General features: G+C 39.3%; 1 protein-coding gene across 1 annotated transcript in view; it reads right to left on the bottom strand.

Annotated features, from left to right (window-relative positions):
- Positions 1-22828, bottom strand: part of LOC136264051 (ubiquitin carboxyl-terminal hydrolase CYLD-like) — a 167849-nt gene that overhangs the window by 79555 nt on the left and 65466 nt on the right. The window contains exons 10-11 of the mRNA XM_066058733.1: positions 2719-2860; positions 2509-2577 (exon numbers count right to left, since the gene is read on the bottom strand). Coding sequence (XP_065914805.1) covers positions 2509-2577; positions 2719-2860 — 211 coding nt within the window. The remainder of the gene's footprint in view (positions 1-2508; positions 2578-2718; positions 2861-22828) is intronic.

Genomic DNA, 22828 nt, shown 5'->3' with positions numbered 1-22828 from the left:
GGAAATCGTCCGTATTTGTCATAGTGGCTATTTTGACATCAGAGGTGCAGCTTTTCAAACAGTTCTCGATTCATACTGCTGTGTAACGGGTTGAACATAGCCGGCAACGAAGCATAATGGATACTTCACTTTTCAGATGATAATTGATATAACTGGGGCGCATGGCACTATTTCTTTCTTTGTGGTATGCGTGATGCTTTTCGAACAGCTCTTGATTCGAAATGCTATGTAACAGGTTGAATATAGCTGACAAAGAAGCATGATGGATACTTCACTTTTCAGACAATAATTGGGGTGGGCGGCACCATTTCAGATGCGATAAGCGTGGGTTCACCAGTCATAATTATTATTTACAGAAAAAGTTAACAAACAAGTACACAGAAAAATTTGGAATTTTCAACTAGAGTAGGGCCATAGCACACCAATAAAAAGTACTGATACAAGCTGGAGTAGTGCACGATATTAATTCACAGTAAAACAATAAGAAGTGTTATATCCCTACTGTGCTCAAGATACCATAATGGAAATGCACAGTAGGAATATAACACTTCTTATTCTTTTACAGCGATTTAATATCGTGCACTACTCCAGCTTGTTTTAGTACTTTTTATTAGGGATGGGCGGTATTGCTTTTTTGAAGAACGGTACGGTATTAGGAAAAATACCTCGGTATCACTAAATACCTTTTGGTATTGTACACTTTTTAAAAACCAGGTTAAACTGTGATTTACACTTATACCTACATTGTGCTAGTAGTGAAAGTTATCTTTTAAAGGAACAAATGAAATGACAATTGTACCACAAAGGAAGATTTGAATATCTCAAAAGGTAAATTATTATGTTTGTCTTGTCCACAGCATAAACACATGGTTGTATGGGGCTTGACTTCATGTGTAGCCACCACTAAACCACCAAAAATTTAATTTATACATTAAATTCGGTATTCGGTATTTTTAGAAAGCCACAACGGTATCTGAAAAATACCTTTTTAACTACTAATACCTAAATACCTCCCAACCCTACTTTTTATCGATGTGTTATGGTCCCTACTCTAGTTGAAAATTCCAAATTTTTCTGTGTATATAGAGAAAGCCTCGGGGCTGCCCTTCATTTTCGTTGGCGTAAGTACGGGTGACGCCCCCTATTCAACTGATGGATACGTTATCTCTGGTAGCCTAAGAGGCCTTCAACCGTTGTTTTTAAAGTGTTAAACTTCTATAAAACTGAAAGGGAAGACCGTTAACGAAGTATGTGAAGAGTTGCCATACCTGTATTTCAAACCGCCGAGAAGAAACCACCTCAGAGAAAAGTTTATGTGTGTGGAAGTTTAATACAGACTTAATTTAGCTTTCACTTCTTACATCTTGGCTGCTTTTTACCATTTCTAACGTTTTTGCTCATGTGGGTGCGTACGGACAAACAAACACAGGTAGGTACACACACACACACACACACACACACACACACACACACACACACACACACACACACACACACACACACACACACACACACACACACACACACACACGTTGTTATGAAAACAATTTCAGTAAATCAGGTGCGTGCCCCCCACAGCTGTCCTTCGGCTGGTTGTGGGCGTGCGCCTGTTTTAAAAATGTAATTAGTGTACTTGGTGTTATTATGTATAATTACAGTACATCCAGAGATTCCAAACACGTGTACAATATTATACTTTAAGCCTAGCTACTATAGTTGTATTGAATGCCTTCAAGTGTCCTCAACACAATAAATTGCTATCAGTCTACTAGGTGAAATCTACCTCGAGCTCACATCTTTCACAAATATAATGTAATTTTCCTAACAGTGTCATTTGCTTAGCTTACATTCTGGTACGCTGCTAGCAAGATACATACCAGCACAGATCAGAATTATTCTTTCTATCTATATAACAGGTATATATTTTAAAAGTGTACACACAACCACAGTTACCACACCCTTCCTGCAATTGGATGGTTGTAAAATGCTCAAAAATCTCCAATGGTCAATTCGCTCAAATGGTCAGCTTATTTAACCTTTATATAGTGACACTGATCCAACAAAAACTTTAAAAGTTGCCAATACTTCTCATTATTGTTACTTTACAATCAAAGAACATATAGTAATACATATGTATGTAGTCATGTACACTCACTCAGTTATCACATTCATTTTATGCTTTAGCCACTACATAGGGTTGCATGTATCAGGAGCAAAGGGAGGAGTTTTGGGGGTTTTGGAAACTTCAACGCAGAAGTAACACTAATTACCAAAGTTTAACAGCACAAAATGCAAGACAGTACAGTGTATTAGGTATGAAACTTGCACTGAGTGAACAGGGATGGATGTAGAGTGAACCTACAAGATTTTAAAGATTGAGGAACCAGGTGGCTGCACTAACAGAGTAGTCTTAAAGGTAGTGAGAGGCTAAAACACATACTTACTGGACTTACAAAATGGTTCAGAACTGAGCTACAGTTATGAAACAAACAGATGCAATGTACTTACTATTATCAGGCGCAGCTGCACCTTTGTTGTTAGGTACTGACGTGTTCTTATCAGATGGAGTCTGCAATGCTAAAATGAAAATGTATTTCCATATAACATATTATTTGCTTACTTATAATTTTACATGCATAAATAAATGTGTACTGTGCAGTAATGAATGCATTCCTACCAATGCTATTAGTACTAACATATATATATGTATATACGTACCATTATTAGGTGCTGATACTTCTGCAAATCGTTGGTCTGGCTGAAGTTCTGCCATTCGCATAAACTTTCCTCTACCAGCTTGTGGTGTAAAATAATACGCACCGTCTATTTTCCCATTGCTGTAGTTATCAACCACCTCTTCCTAGTATAAGAGACAATTAAGCATCTCATGCAATGCTTTTAATACAGACATTACTTTACAATATACATTAGGTACGTACACCTATCAGGGATGTGCCCAGGTTTAGAATAGTGGTGGCTATAAAACAGACTTGAGGTTTAGGATGGCTATAATTACAAAAGTTAGTGGTGCATTTGTACTGAATGGTGAGTAATAGTGGTGGTTATTTTTGGTTGAGTGGTGGCTATTTTATCTGAGTGGTGGTTGGTCCCGACCACTGCCGACCATTGTGGGCACATCCCTGACCTATGACTACATGTACTACATAGTTAAGTATGTACGTATATTCAAAAATAAATGGCAATGATAAAACTAGCAGGTAGATGGGTGACCAGATATGGCCGTTAACCTATAGAATAGGGCTGGGAGATAATTTAGATAAAATGTCTATCGAGATAATTTTCTATTATCGTGATAAAGATAAAGTAATAAAAATAAAGATCGTGGAGATATGACTCGAAACCGAAGGTGCGTAACAATGGAAAATATTCATTTATTAAAAATGAGTAATTAGAAAATGCGGCAAAGTAACTGCCATTTACCTCAACAAAAGCACCAAATACCCATGGTAGCTCAGCAAACCTCAGGTACAAATAACCACAACCAAACTTGTTTACATAGTTTGGTTAGCTGACTACATCAGCACCTGCCTACAAACATTGTCACATGTCTGGTTACCTTCTAAATATGGAATGAAACAAGCCTACAGGAAGGCCATAGTGCCCAGACGGTATGGCGGTATCACCTTGGATTTCACATCTTTTTTCACCATAGCCTTTTTGAGGGCCGTACTCTTTTTTACAGCTTGGCTGTTTTGGATTAGATGTTTATATCTAAACCAAACATTTTTACATCTTGGCTGTTTTGGATTAGATATGTATATCTAAACCAAAACAGCCAAGCTGTAAAAAAAGAGTGCGGCCCCCAAAAAGGCCAGGATGAAAAAAGATGTGAAATCCAAGGTGGCGGCCAAGAAATGGACGGCTGTGATGGTAGGTTAATGGCAAAAATTTTAATTACGACAATTCAGGTGAATTTGCGTTGCCTCCTCCACTAGGATTCAACACCAAATTCACCTGAATTGTCGTAATTAAATTTTTTGCCATTAACCTACCATCACAGCCATTTCTTGGCCGCCACTTTGGATTTCACATCTTTTTTCATCCTGGCCTTTTTGGGGGCCGCACTTCTTTTTTTTACAGCTCGGCTGTTTTGGTTTAGATATCACTTCTTTTTGTATTGCAAGTCGCAAAGCCAGCCATTAACTGGCTTTGGTGCTTCCTTCTAACTTGTTTTTTTTTTTCTTTTCTGCAGGAATATTGGAACAAAGGAAGAAATGTTGTTAACAGATTTTTGTCTGATTAAAAATATTTGTATATTTAACAATGAAAGATGATTTTATTTCCAACACATATTTCTACAGGGTGATTTGTTTGTAGCTGATCCCTATAAGGTAACTTGTATCCAACTGATATCTGTGCAGGGTGACTTGTTTGTAGCTGAATTCTCTACATGATGGTTTCTTTGTAGCTGAACTCTCTACAAGGTAACTTTTTCTAGCTGATCTCTCTACAGGGTGACTTGTTTGTAGCTGAACTTTCAACTTGATGGTTTCTTTGTAGTTGAATTCTCTACAAGGTAACTTCTTCTAGCTGATCTTTCTACAGGGTGACTTGTTTGAAGCTGAACTCTCTACATGATGGTTTCTTTGTAGCTGAACTCTCTACAAGGTAACTTCTTCTAGCTGATCTTTCTACAGGGCGTTTATTTGTAGCTGAATTCTCTACAGGGTGGTTTGTTTGCAGCTGAACTCTCTACATGATGGTTTCTTTGTAGCTAAACTCCTTGCAGGGTGATGTGGTTGTAGCTGAACTCTCTAAGGGAGATTTGTTTGTAGCTGAACTCTCCACTGGATGGTTTCTTTGTAGCTGAACTCTCTGCAAGGTGATTTCTTCTAGCTGATCTCTCTATAATGTAACTTCTTGTAGCTTCTACAAGGTGATTTCTTCTAGCTGATCTCTCTACAGGGTGATCTGTTCATAGCTGAACTATCTGCAGGGTGATTTGTTTGTAGTTAAACTCTCTACAAGGTGATCCTTCTAGCTGCATGATCTCTCTACAGGATGACTGGAACTCTCTACAGGGTGATTTGTTTGCAGCTGAAATCTCTACATGGTAGTTTCTTTGTAACTGACTTGTCTATAAGGTCATGTCTTGTAGCTGATCTCTCTACTGGATGACTTGTTTCTAGCTGATCTCTCTATAGAGTTATAACTTTCTCTATAGAGTTATAACATGTTTGTATAGCTGAACTCTTTACAGAGTGGCTTTTTTGATTGATTGCTGAACTCTCCAGCTACACAGTGACTTGTTCGTACTACAGAGTGACTTGTTTGTAGCTGAACTCTCTACAGAGTGACTTACCTGTAGCTGAATATTGTATAAAGTAACTTGTTTGTAGCTGATCTAGACGAATTCTCTACTGGATAGCTTTTTTGTAGTTGAACCCTCTACGCAGTGACTTGTTTGTAGTTGAATTCTCTACAGAGTGACTTGTTGTAGCTGAACTCTCTACAGGGTGACTTGCTTGTAGTTGAATTGTCTATAAGATTAACTTTTTGTAGCTGAACTCCATACCGAATAACTTGCAATGTAATATAATTCTATAATCGAGTAAGTTATAAACGTAGCTGAATGCTCTATTAGGGTAACTGTTCTATAAGAGTATCTCGATCTCCCATATGCTACACGTAGTTGGCTTTGGAATCATAACTCAGTGGTTTGTACTCCGATTCTTCTGTACTACTGCAAGGACTTTCCATGATAATTATTCCAGCTACACACCAATTTTCAGCCCATTGCTCTAAGCGGTTTGCCTGGTAGGCGTGAAAACTAATAGTTTTTTTTATTTATAAAAATCGATCGCATAATTGTGACACAGGTTGGGCTTTATGTCATATCTCGATAGCCTTTAACTGGATTCCTTTCAAACAACAAAAAGGCACTCCTACGATAGTTACTCCATCTACATAGCAATTTTCAGCTCATTCCTTCAAGCGGTTTACCCTGTAGACGTGACAGACCTTCGACCTTATTTTACGCAAATAATCGGTCATATCTCCATGAATGTTCATCGGATTGCTACCAAACTTGGTACTGAGATTCGCCTTAATGAGCCCTTTCAGTGGCCCAACTTTCAGCCCGATCGGAGCACGAATTTGTGTTTTATGGCTGATTTTGCAAAGTGTGCGAAAAGAAGAAGTAGAAGAAGAAAACAAAACAAAGAAAAAAAACCCAAAGTTTGGCCGTTTGTATCTCAGAAATGGCTGAAGCGATTTTCTTCAAATTTTGAATGTGGACTCCCCTAGCTAGCCGGCACTTTTGTAGCAACTTTGGTTTCAATCGGATAAGGAATCACGGAGCTACAAAGGTGTGAAAATTGCGTTTACTTTCTTCCTGTTAATATACTCACGGTGTGGCGCGCCAGCTTCTTGGGCCGCACGACACACTACCGTGTGTCTTGATCTGTATCTGTATCTGCTGCTGTTTTTATGGTTGTGCCAATCCGATACTGATATACAAAAAGCACAGCCGATATATGGTGTTCCAATAACCAATCCAATTACCAGTGCAACACTATAAATAAATGCACTTTATCTATAATATATCTATGCTAAAATATGTCTACATTGACAAATTAATTACGTAACTATATATCAAGACACACGGTAGTGTGTTGTGCGGCCCAAGAAGCCGGCGCGCAACCCCGTGAGTATATTGACAGGAAGAAAGAAAACGCAATTTTCGCACCTCCGTAGCTCTGTGCTGCCTTGATGAAACAAGACAAATTTTGCTGTGTACATTCCCTCCAACTTCAGTACTCCACATTCCAAATTTGAGCGAAATCGCTTCAGGCATTCCTGAGATATGCGACTTCAAAAATTGGCTTAGTTTCTTCGGTTTTTTTTTTTCTTCTTATTTTTCTTCCTCTTTTCGCACACTTACAAAAACTGCTGTAAAACGCGAACTCGTTATCCGATTGCCTTGAAATTTGGCACACAGAAGGGGGGTATAAAGGCGCATCTCTGTACCAACTTTGGCTGGAATACGATAAACAGGCAAAGAGTTATAAGCGATTATGCACGAAAAATAACACCAATATGTTGTAACGCCTACAGGATAAACCGCGTATGGGAAGAAGCTGAAAATCGGTGGGTGAATAGGTTAACTATTGAACCTCAAACCTTTTGTGGTTTGAAAGAAATCGAGCTAAACAACAGGGAGATACAGCGAAAAAATCAACAGTGTGTAACAATTACGCAATCGAGATTAGCTAATTTTTATTATTATTATTATTATTATTATGCTTGCCACGCCTACCAGATAAACCACTTGGGGTAATGCTTTGAAAATCGCTGTACAGATGGAGTTATCATCTTAGAAAGGCTCTTCAATGGTGTAGAAGAATCAGACTTAAAGCCACGGAGTTATAACACGAAATCCAACTTGGTGTAGCAAGTGCGAGATCGAGATACTCTAATAGAGCAGTCATCCTAATAGAGCAGTCATCCTAATAGAGCAGTCACCCTGAACAGAATTCAAGAGATCAGTTAGAAATAAGTAACCTGTATAGAGATCAGCTACAAACAAATCACCCTGTAGAAAGATCAGCTACAAACAATTCACCCTGTTCAGACATCAGTTAGAAGAAGTTTTCTTGTAGAGAGTTCAGTTACAAACAAATCACTCTGTTGAAAGATCAGCTAGAAGATGTCACCTTATAGATAGTTCAGTTACAAAGAAACCACCATGTAGAGAATTCAGCTACAAACTAGTGACCCTGTAGATACATCAGCTAGAAGAAGTTACCTTGTAGAGAGTTCAGCTACAAAGAAACCATTCTGTAAAGAGCTCAGCTGCAAACAAATCACCTATACAGAATTCAGCTACAAACAAATCACCCTGTAGAGAGATCAGCTAGAAGAAGTTACCTTGTAGATAGTTCAGCTACAAACAAATCATCCTGTAGAGAGATCAGCTAGAAGAAGTTACCTTGTAGATAGTTCAGCTACAAACAATTCACCCTGTACAGAGCTCAGTTAAAAGAGGTTTCCTTGTAGAGAGTTCAGCTACAGACAAATCACCCTGTAGAGAGATCAGTTAGAAGAAGTTACCTTGTAGATCGTTCAGCTACAAACAATTCACCCTGTAAAGAGATCAGCTAGAAGAAGTTACCTTGTAGAGAGTTCAGCTACAAAGAAACCATCATGTAGAGAATTCAGCCGCAAACAAATCATGTATAGAGAGTTCAGCTACAAACAAATCTCCCTGTAGAGAGATCAGCTAGAAGAAGTTTCCTTGTAGAGAGTTCTGCTACAAACAAATCACCCTGTAGAAAGATCAGCTAGAAGAAATCACCTTGTAGAGAGTTCAGCTTCAAAGAAACAATCATGTGAGAGTTCAGGTACAAACAAATCACCCTGTAGAAAGATCAGCTATAGAAGAAATCACTTGTAGAGAGTTCAGCTACAAAGAAACTATCATGTAGAGAGTTCAACTACAAACAAATCACCCTGTAGAAAGATCAGCTATGTAACATAGTGATGTATTCTATGACTGATTACGTAATGATTGATGATGTAACTATACTGTATGACTGTAGTATATGTGTTTAACATTGTTATGATGAATCAGTCGTGATCGTAACATGGTGTCAGAAGTGCTGTTGTAAAGATGTCCATTCTTTGCAAGCCACCAGAGCCTTTGTCCTTCACAGGAAATGTCGCACAAAACTGGCGAGAGTTTGCAGAGCAGCTGCAATGGTTCCTTGCAGGAACTGAATCAACCGAAAAGGGTGACGAAGTCAATTATATTATTATTATATTATTATTATATTTGTTACTGTGCAGAAATCAAAAAGATTGTTGTGCACAGGTGTGATCATAATGAATGTTCAGGTTAGTACAAAACTCATCTAAGGTAGGGGAGTGAATTACAAAGGGGGGGAGTGTGTTCCAGAGTCTGATTGTAGAAGGGAAAAAGGAAAATTTATAAGAATCAATCATAGTGTCAAGCTGTTTATAATAACCTTCCCTTGATGGACGATGATTAGGTATTAGATCATTTGTGGGTATACTTAGATTGCCATTAATTATCTTATACATTGTAGTTATCTTAGACTTGTTTCTTCTTCCTTCGAGGGTAGGTAAATTTAATGATGACATCATTCTTGTTACACTACTAAATCCAGAAAAATCATTGTTGTCAAAATTGGCATAATGCTGTCTTATGTAGGCAAAGAAGCACGAGAAATTTACAAGACGTTGCCGTGGACCTCCGAAGGAGATGCAAACAAATTTGATAAAGTGCTAGAAGCCTTTCAGAACTATTGCTCGCCGCGCAAGAACATTATCTACGAGAGATATACATTCTGGAGCCTTCGACAAGAAGAGGGTGAATCCATTGACGCGTACCTAACGCGACTGAAAGTCAAGATAGACACGTGCGAGTACAACAAAGAAGGCTGGCCTGCAGCTGTGCGACAGGAACTAATTCGCGACAAGTTCGTCTTCGGGCTGACCGATGATTCCCTGAAAGAGAGACTTCTTCGCGAAGCATCCTTGACTCTCAGCAAAGCGATAGAGATAGCTCAGCATTCAGAATCGTCGAAACAGCAAATCAAAGATATGACTCGGTCTTCGCACAGTCCGAATGTACACACTATGAAAGGACGGAGTGGCTCAAAACCTACCTACTGTGGACAATGCGGACAGACACACAAACCGAAAGATTGCCCAGCATATGGACAAAAATGCTCAATATGCCACAAATTGCACGATTTTGCTAAAGTGTGCCGCAACAAGACGTCCCTACCAAGACACAAATATAGTACAAAACCACAGAGAACCTCATTCAAAAGTGATCGCGACTCAAGAACTGGCACCAAACTGAGACGAAAACTCCATGAAATACAAGAGACTGACCACAGCACACAAAGTGATCTGAACTCAGACAACGAGAGTGATTCTTATCAATCATCTGATGAATTTGCTCTAAGCCCACTACAGATTGAAGGTATCAAGAAATCTTCTGCATGGCTCACTGACATTCTAGCCAATGGCAATCGTGATAAGCTGACAGTAAAGCTGGACACTGGAGCAGAAGTGAGTGTGTTACCATTGCATTTGTACAATAAGTTACAAATAAAACCCCCACTCAAAACCACAAGCATGAAGCTGAGTGCCTATGGTGGTACTTCCATTAAACCTACTGGTACATGCAAACTTACCTGTACTGGTAACAGTAAGGTGTGTGACGTTAAGTTTTATGTTGCACCAGTAAATGCACAAGCAATACTGGGTCTAACTGATTGTGTACAACTTGGCTTAGTCAAGAGAGTGAATGCCCTGAAATCTGAGTTGCTGACTAAGGATGCCATCAGAGACAATTATCCTAGCTGTTTTAGAGGACTTGGCAACCTTGGGAGGTACCACATCACCATGGTAGCTAATTGCACACCTGTTGTCAACCCACCTAGGCGAGTCCCACACTCACTAAAGCAAAGGTTGCATCATGCCCTAGACAAAAATGTGAAGTCAGGTGTTTTGGTAAAGGTTGACCAACCAACAGACTGGGTCAACAACCTGGTCATAGTAGAAAAGAAGAATGGCTCATTAAGACTTTGCCTTGACCCAAGAGACCTGAACAAAGGAATAAAGCGTGAGCATTACAAGATCCCAACAATGCAAGAAATTGCTAGTGAGTTTGCAGGCAAAACTGTTTTCTCAACCCTAGACCTAAAAGATGGTTATTGGCAAGTGCAATGAGATGAGAAAAGCTCACTGCTATGCACCTTCAACACACCATTTGGTAGGTACAGATTCACTAGAATGCCCTTTGGTATTAAATCAGCCAGTGAAGTGTTTCAAAAAAAGAATGAAGAAGCCTTCTCAGGCATCAATGGAATCCATATTGTGGCTGATGACATAATCATAGCAGCTGTGAATATTGAAGAGCATGACCAAATTCTCAAACAAGTCCTTGAGAGAGCCAAAGAGAAAAACATCAAATTTAACTTTGACAAACTTCAATTACGTGTGAGTGAAGTTAGATACCTAGGAACCATGGTCACCCCAGAAGGGATTAAACCAGACCCAATGAAAGTCAGTGCAATTGTCGAGATGGCTAGTCCCACTGATAAAGCAGGTATCAGACGCCTACTAGGTATGATCAACTTCTTAGCAGCTCACATCCCAAATGTTTCCACCATCACAGCACCCCTAAGAAGCTTGCTTAAATCTGACATACTTTTCACCTGGGGTCCAGAGCAAGCAAAAGCCCTCACAAACATCAAAGAAGTCCTCTCCACAGCTCCTGTATTAAGCTATTTCGATCCAACCGTCACCAGCACCATACAAGCTGATGCAAGTCAACATGGTCTTGGAGCATGTTTACTACAGAAAGGCAAACCTATTGCTTATGCCTCCAGAAGCCTTAATCCTGCAGAGTGTAACTATGCTCAAATTGAAAAGGAACTGTTGGCCATAGTATTCGCTTGTCAGAAATTCCACCAATACATTTATGGCTTCGAAACCAAAGTACAGAGTGACCACAAGCCACTAGAATCCATTGTACACAAACCACTGTACAAAGTTTCACCAAGACTTCAGAGAATGCTACTTAAACTCCAAAATTATGACCTATATATCAGGTATGTAAAAGGAAAGACCTGCATATAGCAGACACACTGTCACGAGCATATCTAACCAACCTTGATGACTCAACTCAGAGCAAAGACTTAGAGTTTGCAATACATGCCATGATAGAGTATCTTCCTGTATCTGAAGAGAAAAGGTCCCAACTCCAGGTAGCAACAGCTACAGACCACCAGCTACAGCAGTTACTGGCACTGATGAGAAGTGGATGGCCAGAGGATGTTTCTAGTGTACCCATATCACTTCGTGAGTACTGGAAAATTAGGCACAATCTATGCTGTGCTGAAAACCTCATTTTCATGAACAACCGAATTGTGATACCATCTACCATGAGGCAAGAAATCTTGAAGTGTATCCATGAGGGACACATGGGCATAGAGAAATGCAAAGCTAGAGCTAGAGTATGTGTGTACTGGCCTGCAATGTATGAAGCCATTGAGAATAAAGTGAGGAAATGCCCAGTATGCAACAAGTACGGCAAGGGAAACCAGAAAGAGCCAATGATACCACATGACATTCCGAATCGTCCATGGGAGAAACTTGGTGCTGATTATTTCTCTTTTGCCGGAAACGATTATCTGTTAGTTGTTGACCATTTCTCAAAATATCCAGAAGTAGTTCGTATGAACAGTAAGACAGCTGAAGCAACCATAAACAAGATGAAGCAGATATTCTCCCGACATGGCATTCCCAACACTCTTGTAGCTGATAACATGCCATTTAACAGCAAAGCATTCAGGCAATTTGCGAAAGAATGGGATTTTTCAGTTGTCACCTCCAGTCCCAACTATGCACAGTCAAATGGTCTTGCAGAAAGAAATGTCCAAACCATAAAGACATTACTGAAAAAGGCTAAAGAGGGGATGAAAGATGAACAATTAGCTTTGTTAGAATTCAGAAACACTCCAATTACTGGACTGCAAGAATCCCCCACACAGTTACTAATGAGTCGGAGGCTGCGTTCAACTCTTCCAATGACTGTTCCGATGCTACAGCCACATGTTAGTGCAAATACTAAGAGCAAACTTAAACTTAGACAAAACACCCAGAAGAAGCACTACGATAAGACAGCCAAGAACTTACCTACATTGCAGCCTGATGATGTAGTTCGGTACCAAGGCAAACAATCATGGGAGCCTGCCGTGGTACTCAGTCACCATCCTGCTCCCAGGTCGTACAATATCAAGACTGCTGATGGAACATTGCTGAGACGTAACAGGCGACACTTAAAGAAAACTATTCAGAATCCCCCAGATGTAACTACCAATCTGGATGACTCATTTACTATTGAAGACTCAGCCCCAGCAGTCAATAATCAGATGCCACATCCAGAGCAACCACCAGCTAGAGTTCCAACATGTAATGAGAAACGTACAAGAAGTGGCCGAATAGTACGACCTCCTGCTAGATTTTGTGATGACTACTACTGACTGACTTTATGCATACATGTAGAGTAAGTTGTTGTGTTTATTTTGACTTAGTTGTAGTTTTGATTTTAAAGTCGATTGTATAGGTTTTGGTTGTATACACCTGTTAGTTATTTAGTTTTGTATATCTGGAAAGGAGGGTGTAACATAGTGATGTATTCTATGACTGATTACGTAATGATTGATGATGTAACTATACTGTATGACTGTAGTATATGTGTTTAACATTGTTATGATGAATTAGTCGTGATCGTAACAAGCTATAGAAGAAATCACCTTGTAGAGAGTTCAGCTACAAAGAAGCCATCATGTAGAGAGTTCAGCTACAAACAAATCGGCCTGTAGAGAGATCAGCTAGAAGAAATTACCTTGTAGAGAGTTCAGCTACAAAGAAACCATCATGTAGAGAGTTCAGCTGCAAACAAATCACCTGTAGAGAGTTAAGCTACAAACAAATCTCCCAGTAGAGAGATCAGCTAGAAGAAGTCACCTTGCAGGGAGTTCAGTTACAAAGAAATAAACCATGTAGAGAGTTCAGCTGCAAACAAATCACCTGTAGAGAGTTCAGCTAGAAACAATTCACCCTGTAGAGAGATCAGCTAGAAACAAGTCACCTTGTACAGAGTTCAGCTAGAAGAAGTCACATTGTAGAGCTACAAAGAAACTACCATGTAGAGTTCAGCTGCAAACAAATCACCCTGTAGAGAACTCAGTTACAAACAAATCGCCCTGTAGAAAGATTAGCTAAAAGAAGTTACCTTATAGGGAGTTCAGCTATGAACAGATCACCCTGTAGAGAGTTCAGCTACAAACAAATCACCCTGTAGAGAGTTCAGTTACAAAGAAATCACCATGTAGAGAGTTCAGCTGCAAAAAAAATCAATCACTCTGTTGAGAGTTCAGCTAGAAGAAGTCACCTTGTAGAGAGTTAAGGTGCAAATAAATCACCCTGTAGAGAATTCAGCTACAAACAAATCACCCTGTAGAAAGATCAGCTAGAAGAAGTTACCTTGTAGAGAGTTCAGCTACAAAGAAACCACCATGTAGAGAGTTCAGCTGCAAACAAATCACCTGTAGAGAGTTCAGCTAGAAACAAGTCACCCTGTAGAGAGATCAGCTAAAAACAAGTCACCCTGTAGAGAGTTCAGCTAGAAGAAGTCACATTGTAGAGAGTTCAGCTACAAAGAAACTACCACGTAGAGAGTTCAGCTACAAACAAATCATCCTGTAGAGAGTTCAGCTAGAAGAAGTCACCTTTTAGAGAGTTCAGCTACAAAGCAACCACCATGTAAAGAGTTCAGCTGCAAAAAACTCAATCACCTTGTAGAAAAATCGGCTAGAAAAAGTTACCTTGTAGAGAGTTCAGCTACAAAGAAACCACCATGTAGAGAGTTCAGCTGCAAACAAATCACCTGTAGAGAGTTCAGCTAGAAACAAGTCACCCTGTAGAGAGTTCAGCTAGAAGAAGTCACATTGTAGAGAGTTCAGCTACAATAAAACTCCCATGTAGAGAGTTCAGCTGCAAACAAATCACCCTGTAGAGAACTCAGCTACAAACAAATATGCAGTGTAAAAAGATCAGCTAGAAGAAGTTACCTTGTAGAGAGTTCAGCTACAACGAAACCACCATGTAGAGAGTTCAGCTACAAACAAATCACCTGTAGAGAGTTCAGCTAGAAACAAGTCACCTTGTAGAGAGATCAGCTAGAAACAAGTCACCTTGTAGAGAGTTGAGCTAGAAGAAGTCACACTGTAGAGAGTTCAGCTACAAAGAAACCACCATTTAGAGAGTTCAGCTGCAAACAAATCACCCAGTAGAAAGTTCAGCTATGAACAGATCACCCTGTTGAGAGTTCAGTTAGAAACAAGGAATCCTGTAGAGAGATCACCTAGAAGTATCGCCTTGTAGAGAGTTCAGCTACAAACAAATCACCTGTAGAGAGTTCAGCTACAAACAAATCACCCTGTAGAGAGATCAGCTAGAAGAAGTCACCTTGTAGAGAGTTCAGCTATAAAGAAACCACCCTGTAGAGAGTTCAGCTACAAAGAAACCATTCTGTAAAGAGCTCAGCTGCAAACAAATCCCTTGTACAGAATTCAGCTACAAACAAATCACCCTGTAGAGAGATCAGCTAGAAGAAATTACCTTGTAGATAGTTCAGCTACAAACAAATCACCCTGTAGAAAGATCAGTTAGAAGAAGTTACCTTGGAGAAAGTTCAGCTACAAAGAAACCATTTTGTAAAGAGCTCAGCTGCAAACAAATCACCTGTACAGAATTCAACTACGAACAAATCACCCTGTAGAGAGATCAGCTATAAGAAGTTACCTTGTAGATAGTTCAGCTACAAACAAATCTCCCTGTAGAGAGATCAGCTAGAAGAAATTACCTTGTAGAGAGTTCAGCTACAAAGAAACCACCATGTAGAGAGTTCAGCTGCAAAGAAATCACCCTGTAGAAAATTCTGCCAGAAACAAATTGCCCTGTAGAAAGATCAGTTAGAAGAAGTTACCTTTTAGAGAGTTCAGCTACAAAGAAACCATTCTGTAAAGAGCTCAGCTGCAAACAAATCACTTATACAGAATTCAACTACAAACACATCACCCTGTAGAGAGATCAGCTAGAAGAAGTTACCTTGTAGATCGTTCAGCTACAAACAATTCACCCTGTAGAGAGAGCAATTAGAAGAAGTCACCTTGTAGAGTGTTCAGTTACAAAGAAACCACCATGGAGATTTCTGTAATCAATATAATATTATGTGACTGGATTTGCGAAAAGGGGTCTTCCACACACATCCAATTCCGTAAACATTGGAGACCATAACTCAGTGTTCAAGTAACATATTAACCTGAAACTTTCACCATGTATTCAGCTATAGTGGTGCTCACCACTGCCCAGATTTCAAGGCAATAGCTCTTTCCAATCTGAAGTTATCAATTGTCAAAGTTGGCAAATTGGATGTGTGTGGAAGACCCCTTTTCGCAAATCCGGTCACATATGTATTATACAGCATATATAATTTGTACATTTACTGATAAAATATTTAAAGTACATCTACTTCATCTTTTCTTCTTCCTGTAGTAAAGAAAAAAACATAGGTTAAAAAAGGCCCAAAGCTGGCCATAGGCCGACTTTGGGGTATACAAATACAAAAAGAAGTGAAATCTAATCCAAAACAGCCAAGCTGTAAAAAAAGTGTGCGGCCCTCAGAAAGGCTATGGTGAAAAAAGATGTGAAATCCAAGGTGGCGGCCAAGAAATGGCTGTGATGGTAGGTTAATGGTAAAAATTTTAATAATGACAATTTAGGTAAATTTTGTGAAGCGGCACAAAAATTCACCTGAATTGTCGTTATTAAAATTTTTACCATTAACCTACCATCACAGCCATTTCTTGGCCGCCACCTTGGATTTCACATCTTTTTTCACCATAGCCTTTCTGAGGGCCGCACACTTTTTTTACAGCTTGGCTGTTTTGGATTAGATATATATATATATATATCAAGACACACGGTAGTGTGTCGTGCGGCCCAAGAAGCCGGCGCGCAACCCCGTGAGTATATTGACAGGAAGAAAGAAAACGCAATTTTCGCACCTCCGTAGCTCTGTGCTGCCTTGATGAAACAAGACAAATTTTGCTGTGTACATTCCCTCCAACTTCAGTACTCCACATTCCAAATTTGAGCGAAATCGCTTCAGGCATTCCTGAGATATGCGACTTCAAAAATTGGCTTAGTTTCTTCGTTTTTTTTTTCTTCTTCTTATTTTTCTTCCTCTTTTCGCACACTTACAAAAACTGCTATAAAACGCGAACGCGTTATCCGATTGCCTTGAAATTTGGCACACAGAAGGGGGGTATAAAGGCGCATCTCTGTACCAACTTTGGCTGGAATACCATAAATAGGCAAAGAGTTATGAGCGATTATGCACGGAAAATAACACCAATATGTTGTAACGCCTACAGGGTAAACCGCGTATGGGAAGAAGCTGAAAATCGGTGGGTGAATAGGTTATCTATTGAACCTCAAACCTTTTGTGGTTTGAAAGAAATCGAGCTAAAAACCAGGAAGATACAGCGATAAAATCAACAGTGTGTAACAATTACGCAATCGAGATTAGCTAATTTTTATTATTATTATTATTATTATTATGCTTGCCACGCCTACCAGATAAACCACTTGGGGTAATGCTTTGAAAATCGCTGTACAGATGGAGTTATCATCTTAGAAAGGCTCTTCAATGGTGTAGAAAAATCAGACTTAAAGCCACGGAGTTATAACACGAAATCCAACTTGGTGTAGCAAGTGCGAGATCGAGATACTCTAATAGAGCAGTCATCCTAATAGAGCAGTCACCCTGAACAGAATTCAAGAGATCAGTTAGAAATAAGTAACCTGTATAGAGATCAGCTACAAACAAATCACCCTGTAGAGAGTTCAGCTACAAACAATTCACCCTGTTCAGACATCAGTTAGAAGAAGTTTTCTTGTAGAGAGTTCAGTTACAAACAAATCACTCTGTTGAAAGATCAGCTAGAAGATGTCACCTTATAGATAGTTCAGTTACAAAGAAACCACCATGTAGAGAATTCAGCTACAAACTAGTGACCCTGTAGATACATCAGCTAGAAGAAGTTACCTTGTAGAGAGTTCAGCTACAAAGAAACCATTCTGTAAAGAGCTCAGCTGCAAACAAATCACCTATACAGAATTCAGCTACAAACAAATCACCCTGTAGAGAGATCAGCTAGAACAAAGTTACCTTGTAGATAGTTCAGCTACAAACAAATCATCCTGTAGAGAGATCAGCTAGAAGAAGTTACCTTGTAGATAGTTCAGCTACAAACAATTCACCCTGTACAGAGCTCAGTTAAAAGAGGTTTCCTTGTAGAGAGTTCAGCTACAGACAAATCACCCTGTAAAGAGATCAGCTAGAAGAAGTTACCTTGTAGAGAGTTTAGCTACAAAGAAACCATCATGTAGAGAATTCAGCCGCAAACAAATCATGTATAGAGAGTTCAGCTACAAACAAATCTCCCTGTAGAGAGATCAGCTAGAAGAAGTTTCCTTGTAGAGAGTTCTGTTACAAACAAATCACCCTGTAGAAAGATCAGCTAGAAGAAATCACCTTGTAGAGAGTTCAGCTTCAAAGAAGCAATCATGTGAGAGTTCAGGTACAAACAAATTGTCCTGTAGAGAGATCAGCTAGAAGAAGTTACCTTGTAGAGAGTTCAGCTACAAAGAAACCATCATGTAGATAGTTCAGGTACAAACAAATCACCCTGTAGAAAGATCAGCTATAGAAGAAATCACCTTGTAGAGAGTTCAGCTACAAAGAAACTATCATGTAGAGAGTTCAACTACAAACAAATCACCCTGTAGAAAGATCAGCTATAGAAGAAATCACCTTGTAGAGAGTTCAGCTACAAAGAAACCATCATGTAGAGAGTTCAGCTACAAACAAATCAGCCTGTAGAGAGATCAGCAAGAAGAAATTACCTTGTAGAGAGTTCAGCTACAAAGAAACCATCATGTAGAGAGTTCAGCTGCAAACAAATCACCTGTAGAGAGTTAAGCTACAAACAAATCTCCCTGTAGAGAGATCAGCTAGAAGAAGTCACCTTGCAGGGAGTTCAGTTACAAAGAAATAAACCATGTAGAGAGTTCAGCTGCAAACAAATCACCTGTAGAGAGTTCAGCTAGAAACAAGTCACCCTGTAGAGAGATCAGCTAGAAACAAGTCACCTTGTAGAGAGTTCAGCTAGAAGAAGTCACATTGTAGAGCTACAAAGAAACTACCATGTAGAGTTCAGCTGCAAACAAATCACCCTGTAGAGAACTCAGCTACAAACAAATCGCCCTGTAGAAAGATTAGCTAGAAGAAGATACCTTATAGGGAGTTCAGCTATGAACAGATCACCCTGTAGAGAGTTCAGCTACAAACAAATCACCCTGTAGAGAGTTCAGCTACAAACAAATCACCCTGTGGAGAGTTCAGTTACAAAGAAACCACCATGTAGAGAGTTTAGCTGCACAAACAATCAATCACTCTGTTGAGAGTTCAGCTAGAAGAAGTCACCTTGTAGAGAGTTAAGCTGCAAATAAATCACCTTGTAGAGAATTCAGCTACAAACAAATCACCCTGTAGAAAGATCAGCTAGAAGAAGTTACCTTGTAGAGAGTTCAGCTACAAAGAAACCACCATGTAGAGAGTTCAGCTGCAAACAAATCACCTGTAGAGAGATCAGCTAGAAACAAGTCACCCTGTAGAGAGATCAGCTAAAAACAAGTCACCCTGTAGAGAGTTCAGCTAGAAGAAGTCACATTGTAGAGAGTTCAGCTACAAAGAAACTACCACGTAGAGAGTTCAGCTGCAAACAAATCATCCTGTAGAGAGTTCAGCTAGAAGAAGTCACCTTTTAGAGAGTTCAGCTACAAAGCAACCACCATGTAAAGAGTTCAGCTGCAAAAATCTCAATCACCTTGTAGAAAGATCGGCTAGAAGAAGTTACCTTGTAGAGAGTTCAGCTACAAAGAAACCACCATGTAGAGAGTTCAGCTGCAAACAAATCACCTATAGATAGTTCAGCTAGAAACAAGTCACCCTGTAGAGAGTTCAGCTAGAAGAAGTCACATTGTAGAGAGTTCAGCTACAATGAAACTCCCATGTAGAGAGTTTAGCTGCAAACAAATATGCAGTGTAAAAAGATCAGCTAGAAGAAGTTACCTTGTAGAGAGTTTAGCTACAACGAAACCACCATGTAGAGAGTTCAGCTACAAACAAATCACCTGTAGAGAGTTCAGCTAGAAACAAGTCACCCTGTAGAGAGATCAGCTAGAAACAAGTCACCTTGTAGAGAGTTCAGCTAGAAGAAGTCATGTTGTAGAGAGTTCAGCTACAAAGAAACCACCATTTAGAGAGTTCAGCTGCAAACAAATCAGCCAGTAAAAAGTTCAGCTATGAACAGATCACCCTGTTGAGAGTTCAGTTAGAAACAAGGAATCCTGTAGAGAGATCACCTAGAAGTATCGCCTTGTAGAGAGTTCAGCTACAAACAAATCACCTGTAGAGAGTTCAGCTACAAACAAATCACCCTGTAGAGAGATCAGCTAGAAGAAGTCACCTTGTAGAGAGTTCAGCTATAAAGAAACCACCATGTAGAGAATTCAGCTGCAAACAAACACCCTGTAGAGAACTCAGCTACAAACAAATCGCCCTGTAGAAAGATCAGCTAGAAGAAGTTACCTTGTAGGGATTTCAGCTACAAACAAATCACCCTGTAGAGAGTTCAGCTACAAAGAAACCATTCTGTAAAGAGCTCAGCTGCAAACAAATCACTTGTACAGAATTCAGCTACAAACAAATCACCCTGTAGAGAGATCAGCTAGAAGAAATTACCTTGTAGATAGTTCAGCTACAAACAAATCACCCTGTAGAAAGATCAGTTAGAAGAAGTTACCTTGGAGAAAGTTCAGCTACAAAGAAACCATTTTGTAAAGAGCTCAGCTGCAAACAAATCACCTGTACAGAATTCAACTACGAACAAATCACCCTGTAGAGAGATCAGCTATAAGAGGTTACCTTGTAGATAGTTCAGCTACAAACAAATCTCCCTGCAGAGAGATCAGCTAGAAGAAATTACCTTGTAGAGAGTTCAGCTACAAAGAAACCACCATGTAGAGAGTTCAGCTGCAAAGAAATCACCCTGTAGAAAATTCTGCCAGAAACAAATTGCCCTGTAGAAAGATCAGTTAGAAGAAGTTACCTTTTAGAGAGTTCAGCTACAAAGAAACCATTCTGTAAAGAGCTCAGCTGCAAACAAATCACCTATACAGAATTCAGCTACAAACACATCACCCTGTAGAGAGATCAGCTAGAAGAAGTTACCTTGTAGATTGTTCAGCTACCAACAATTCACCCTGTAGAGAGATCAATTAGAAGACGTCACCTTGTAGAGTGTCAGTTACAAAGAAACCACCATGGAGATTTCTGTAATCAATATAATATTATGTGACTGGATTTGCGAAAAGGGGTCTTCCACACACATCCAATTCCGTAACAGTTGGAGACCATAACTCAGTGTTCAAGTAACATATTAACCTGAAAATTTCACCACGTATTCAGCTATAGTGCGCACCACTGTCCAAAATTCAAGGCAATAGCTCTTTCCAATCTGAAGTTATCAATTGTCAAAGTTGGCAAATTGGATGTGTGTGGAAGACCCCTTTTTGCAAATCCGGTCACATATGTATTATACAGTATACATAATTTGTACATTTACTGATAAAATATTTAAAGTACATCTACTTCATCTTTTCTTCTTCCTGTAGTAAAGAAAAAAACATAGGTTAAAAAGTCCCAAAGCTGGCCATAGGCCGGCTTTGGGGTATACAAATACAAAAAGAAATGAAATCTAATCCAAAACAGCCAAGCTGTAAAAAAAGTGTGCGGCCCTCAGAAAGGCTATGGTGAAAAAAGATGTGAAATCCAAGGTGGCGGCCAAGAAATGGCTGTGATGGTAGGTTAATGGTAAAAATTTTGATAATGACAATTTAGGTAAATTTTGTGAAGCGGCACAAACATTCACCTGAATTGTCGTTATTAAAATTTTTACCATTAACCTACCATCACAGCCATTTCTTGGCCGCCACCTTGGATTTCACATCTTTTTTCACCATAGCCTTTCTGAGGGCCGCACACTTTTTTTACAGCTTGGCTGTTTTGGATTAGATATATATATGTTGACATTAAGCTCCATAGCTGCACAGTATTCTGTTGGAAGACACAGTTACTACTGTTGGATAATTATGGTTAACTCCTGTACTGTTCCTGAGTGCAGCAACAGGTCAAACTGTGAGACCAACAACAGCTATTTTGGTTTGCCATTACACAACAAAAAAACTGCTGAAAGTGAGGGTACAGAAGATAGGTAGGTCTGACTTACCTATTAACACTTCCACCAGGATTTGCAGTGAACATTTCAAAAATGCAAAGAGAAGATGCCTACACAAAAATGAATATCCAACTTTAAAGCTACCAGAATTGCCAACCACACCACAGTACGTACCACCACCACCATGCAGACCAACTGTTCGCCACCCATTAATTACAAAAAAAGGAGAATACAGTAAAACGCAAACAAATGAAATACATGTACACTGACAATGGAGTGAACACCAATCTAACAAGCCAAAATCTTCAAAAACTGGAGGAGGCTTTATCAGAAACAAACAAAAACTTCAAGAATCAGAGAAAGCTTGCCAAACATTACATAAGAAACAGCCTTTTCGGATGGAGAATATTCAGGATGATGACAGCAAAGTTAAATTCTACACTGGCTTTTCATCATTATACCTGTTAATGATTTGTTTTAGTTTCTTAGGACCATGTGTTGAGAAACTGAACTACTGGGGTAGCACATCTAGTGAGAATACCAAGAAGACAAATAAAGAAAGACCACGAGCACTTTCACCGCTCAATGAATTTTTCTTGTGCTAGTATGTTTAAAATTGGGTCTGTTTGAAAAGACTTAGCAAATCATTTTGGCATATCACAGCCTACTGTTTCTAGGATCTTCAAAACCTGGATTAATTTTTTTTAATTTTTTCAAAGAACATTCCACTTTGGCCTCCTAAGGAACTTGTGTTGCTCAATATACCTAAACCCTTTAAAGAGAAGTATCCATGCACAAGAATTATTGTGGATGCCACAGAAGTGTTTGTTGAACAACCTACTATAACAGAATTACAACTGACATTTTCCAAATATAAAAATCATAATACCTACAAG

The sequence above is a fragment of the Dysidea avara genome, chromosome 8, assembly GCF_963678975.1.
Source record: "Dysidea avara chromosome 8, odDysAvar1.4, whole genome shotgun sequence".
Lineage (NCBI taxonomy): Eukaryota > Metazoa > Porifera > Demospongiae > Dictyoceratida > Dysideidae > Dysidea > Dysidea avara.
The sequence above is the reverse complement of the archived record's forward strand: the minus strand, read 5'-3'. Positions and strand labels throughout refer to the sequence as shown.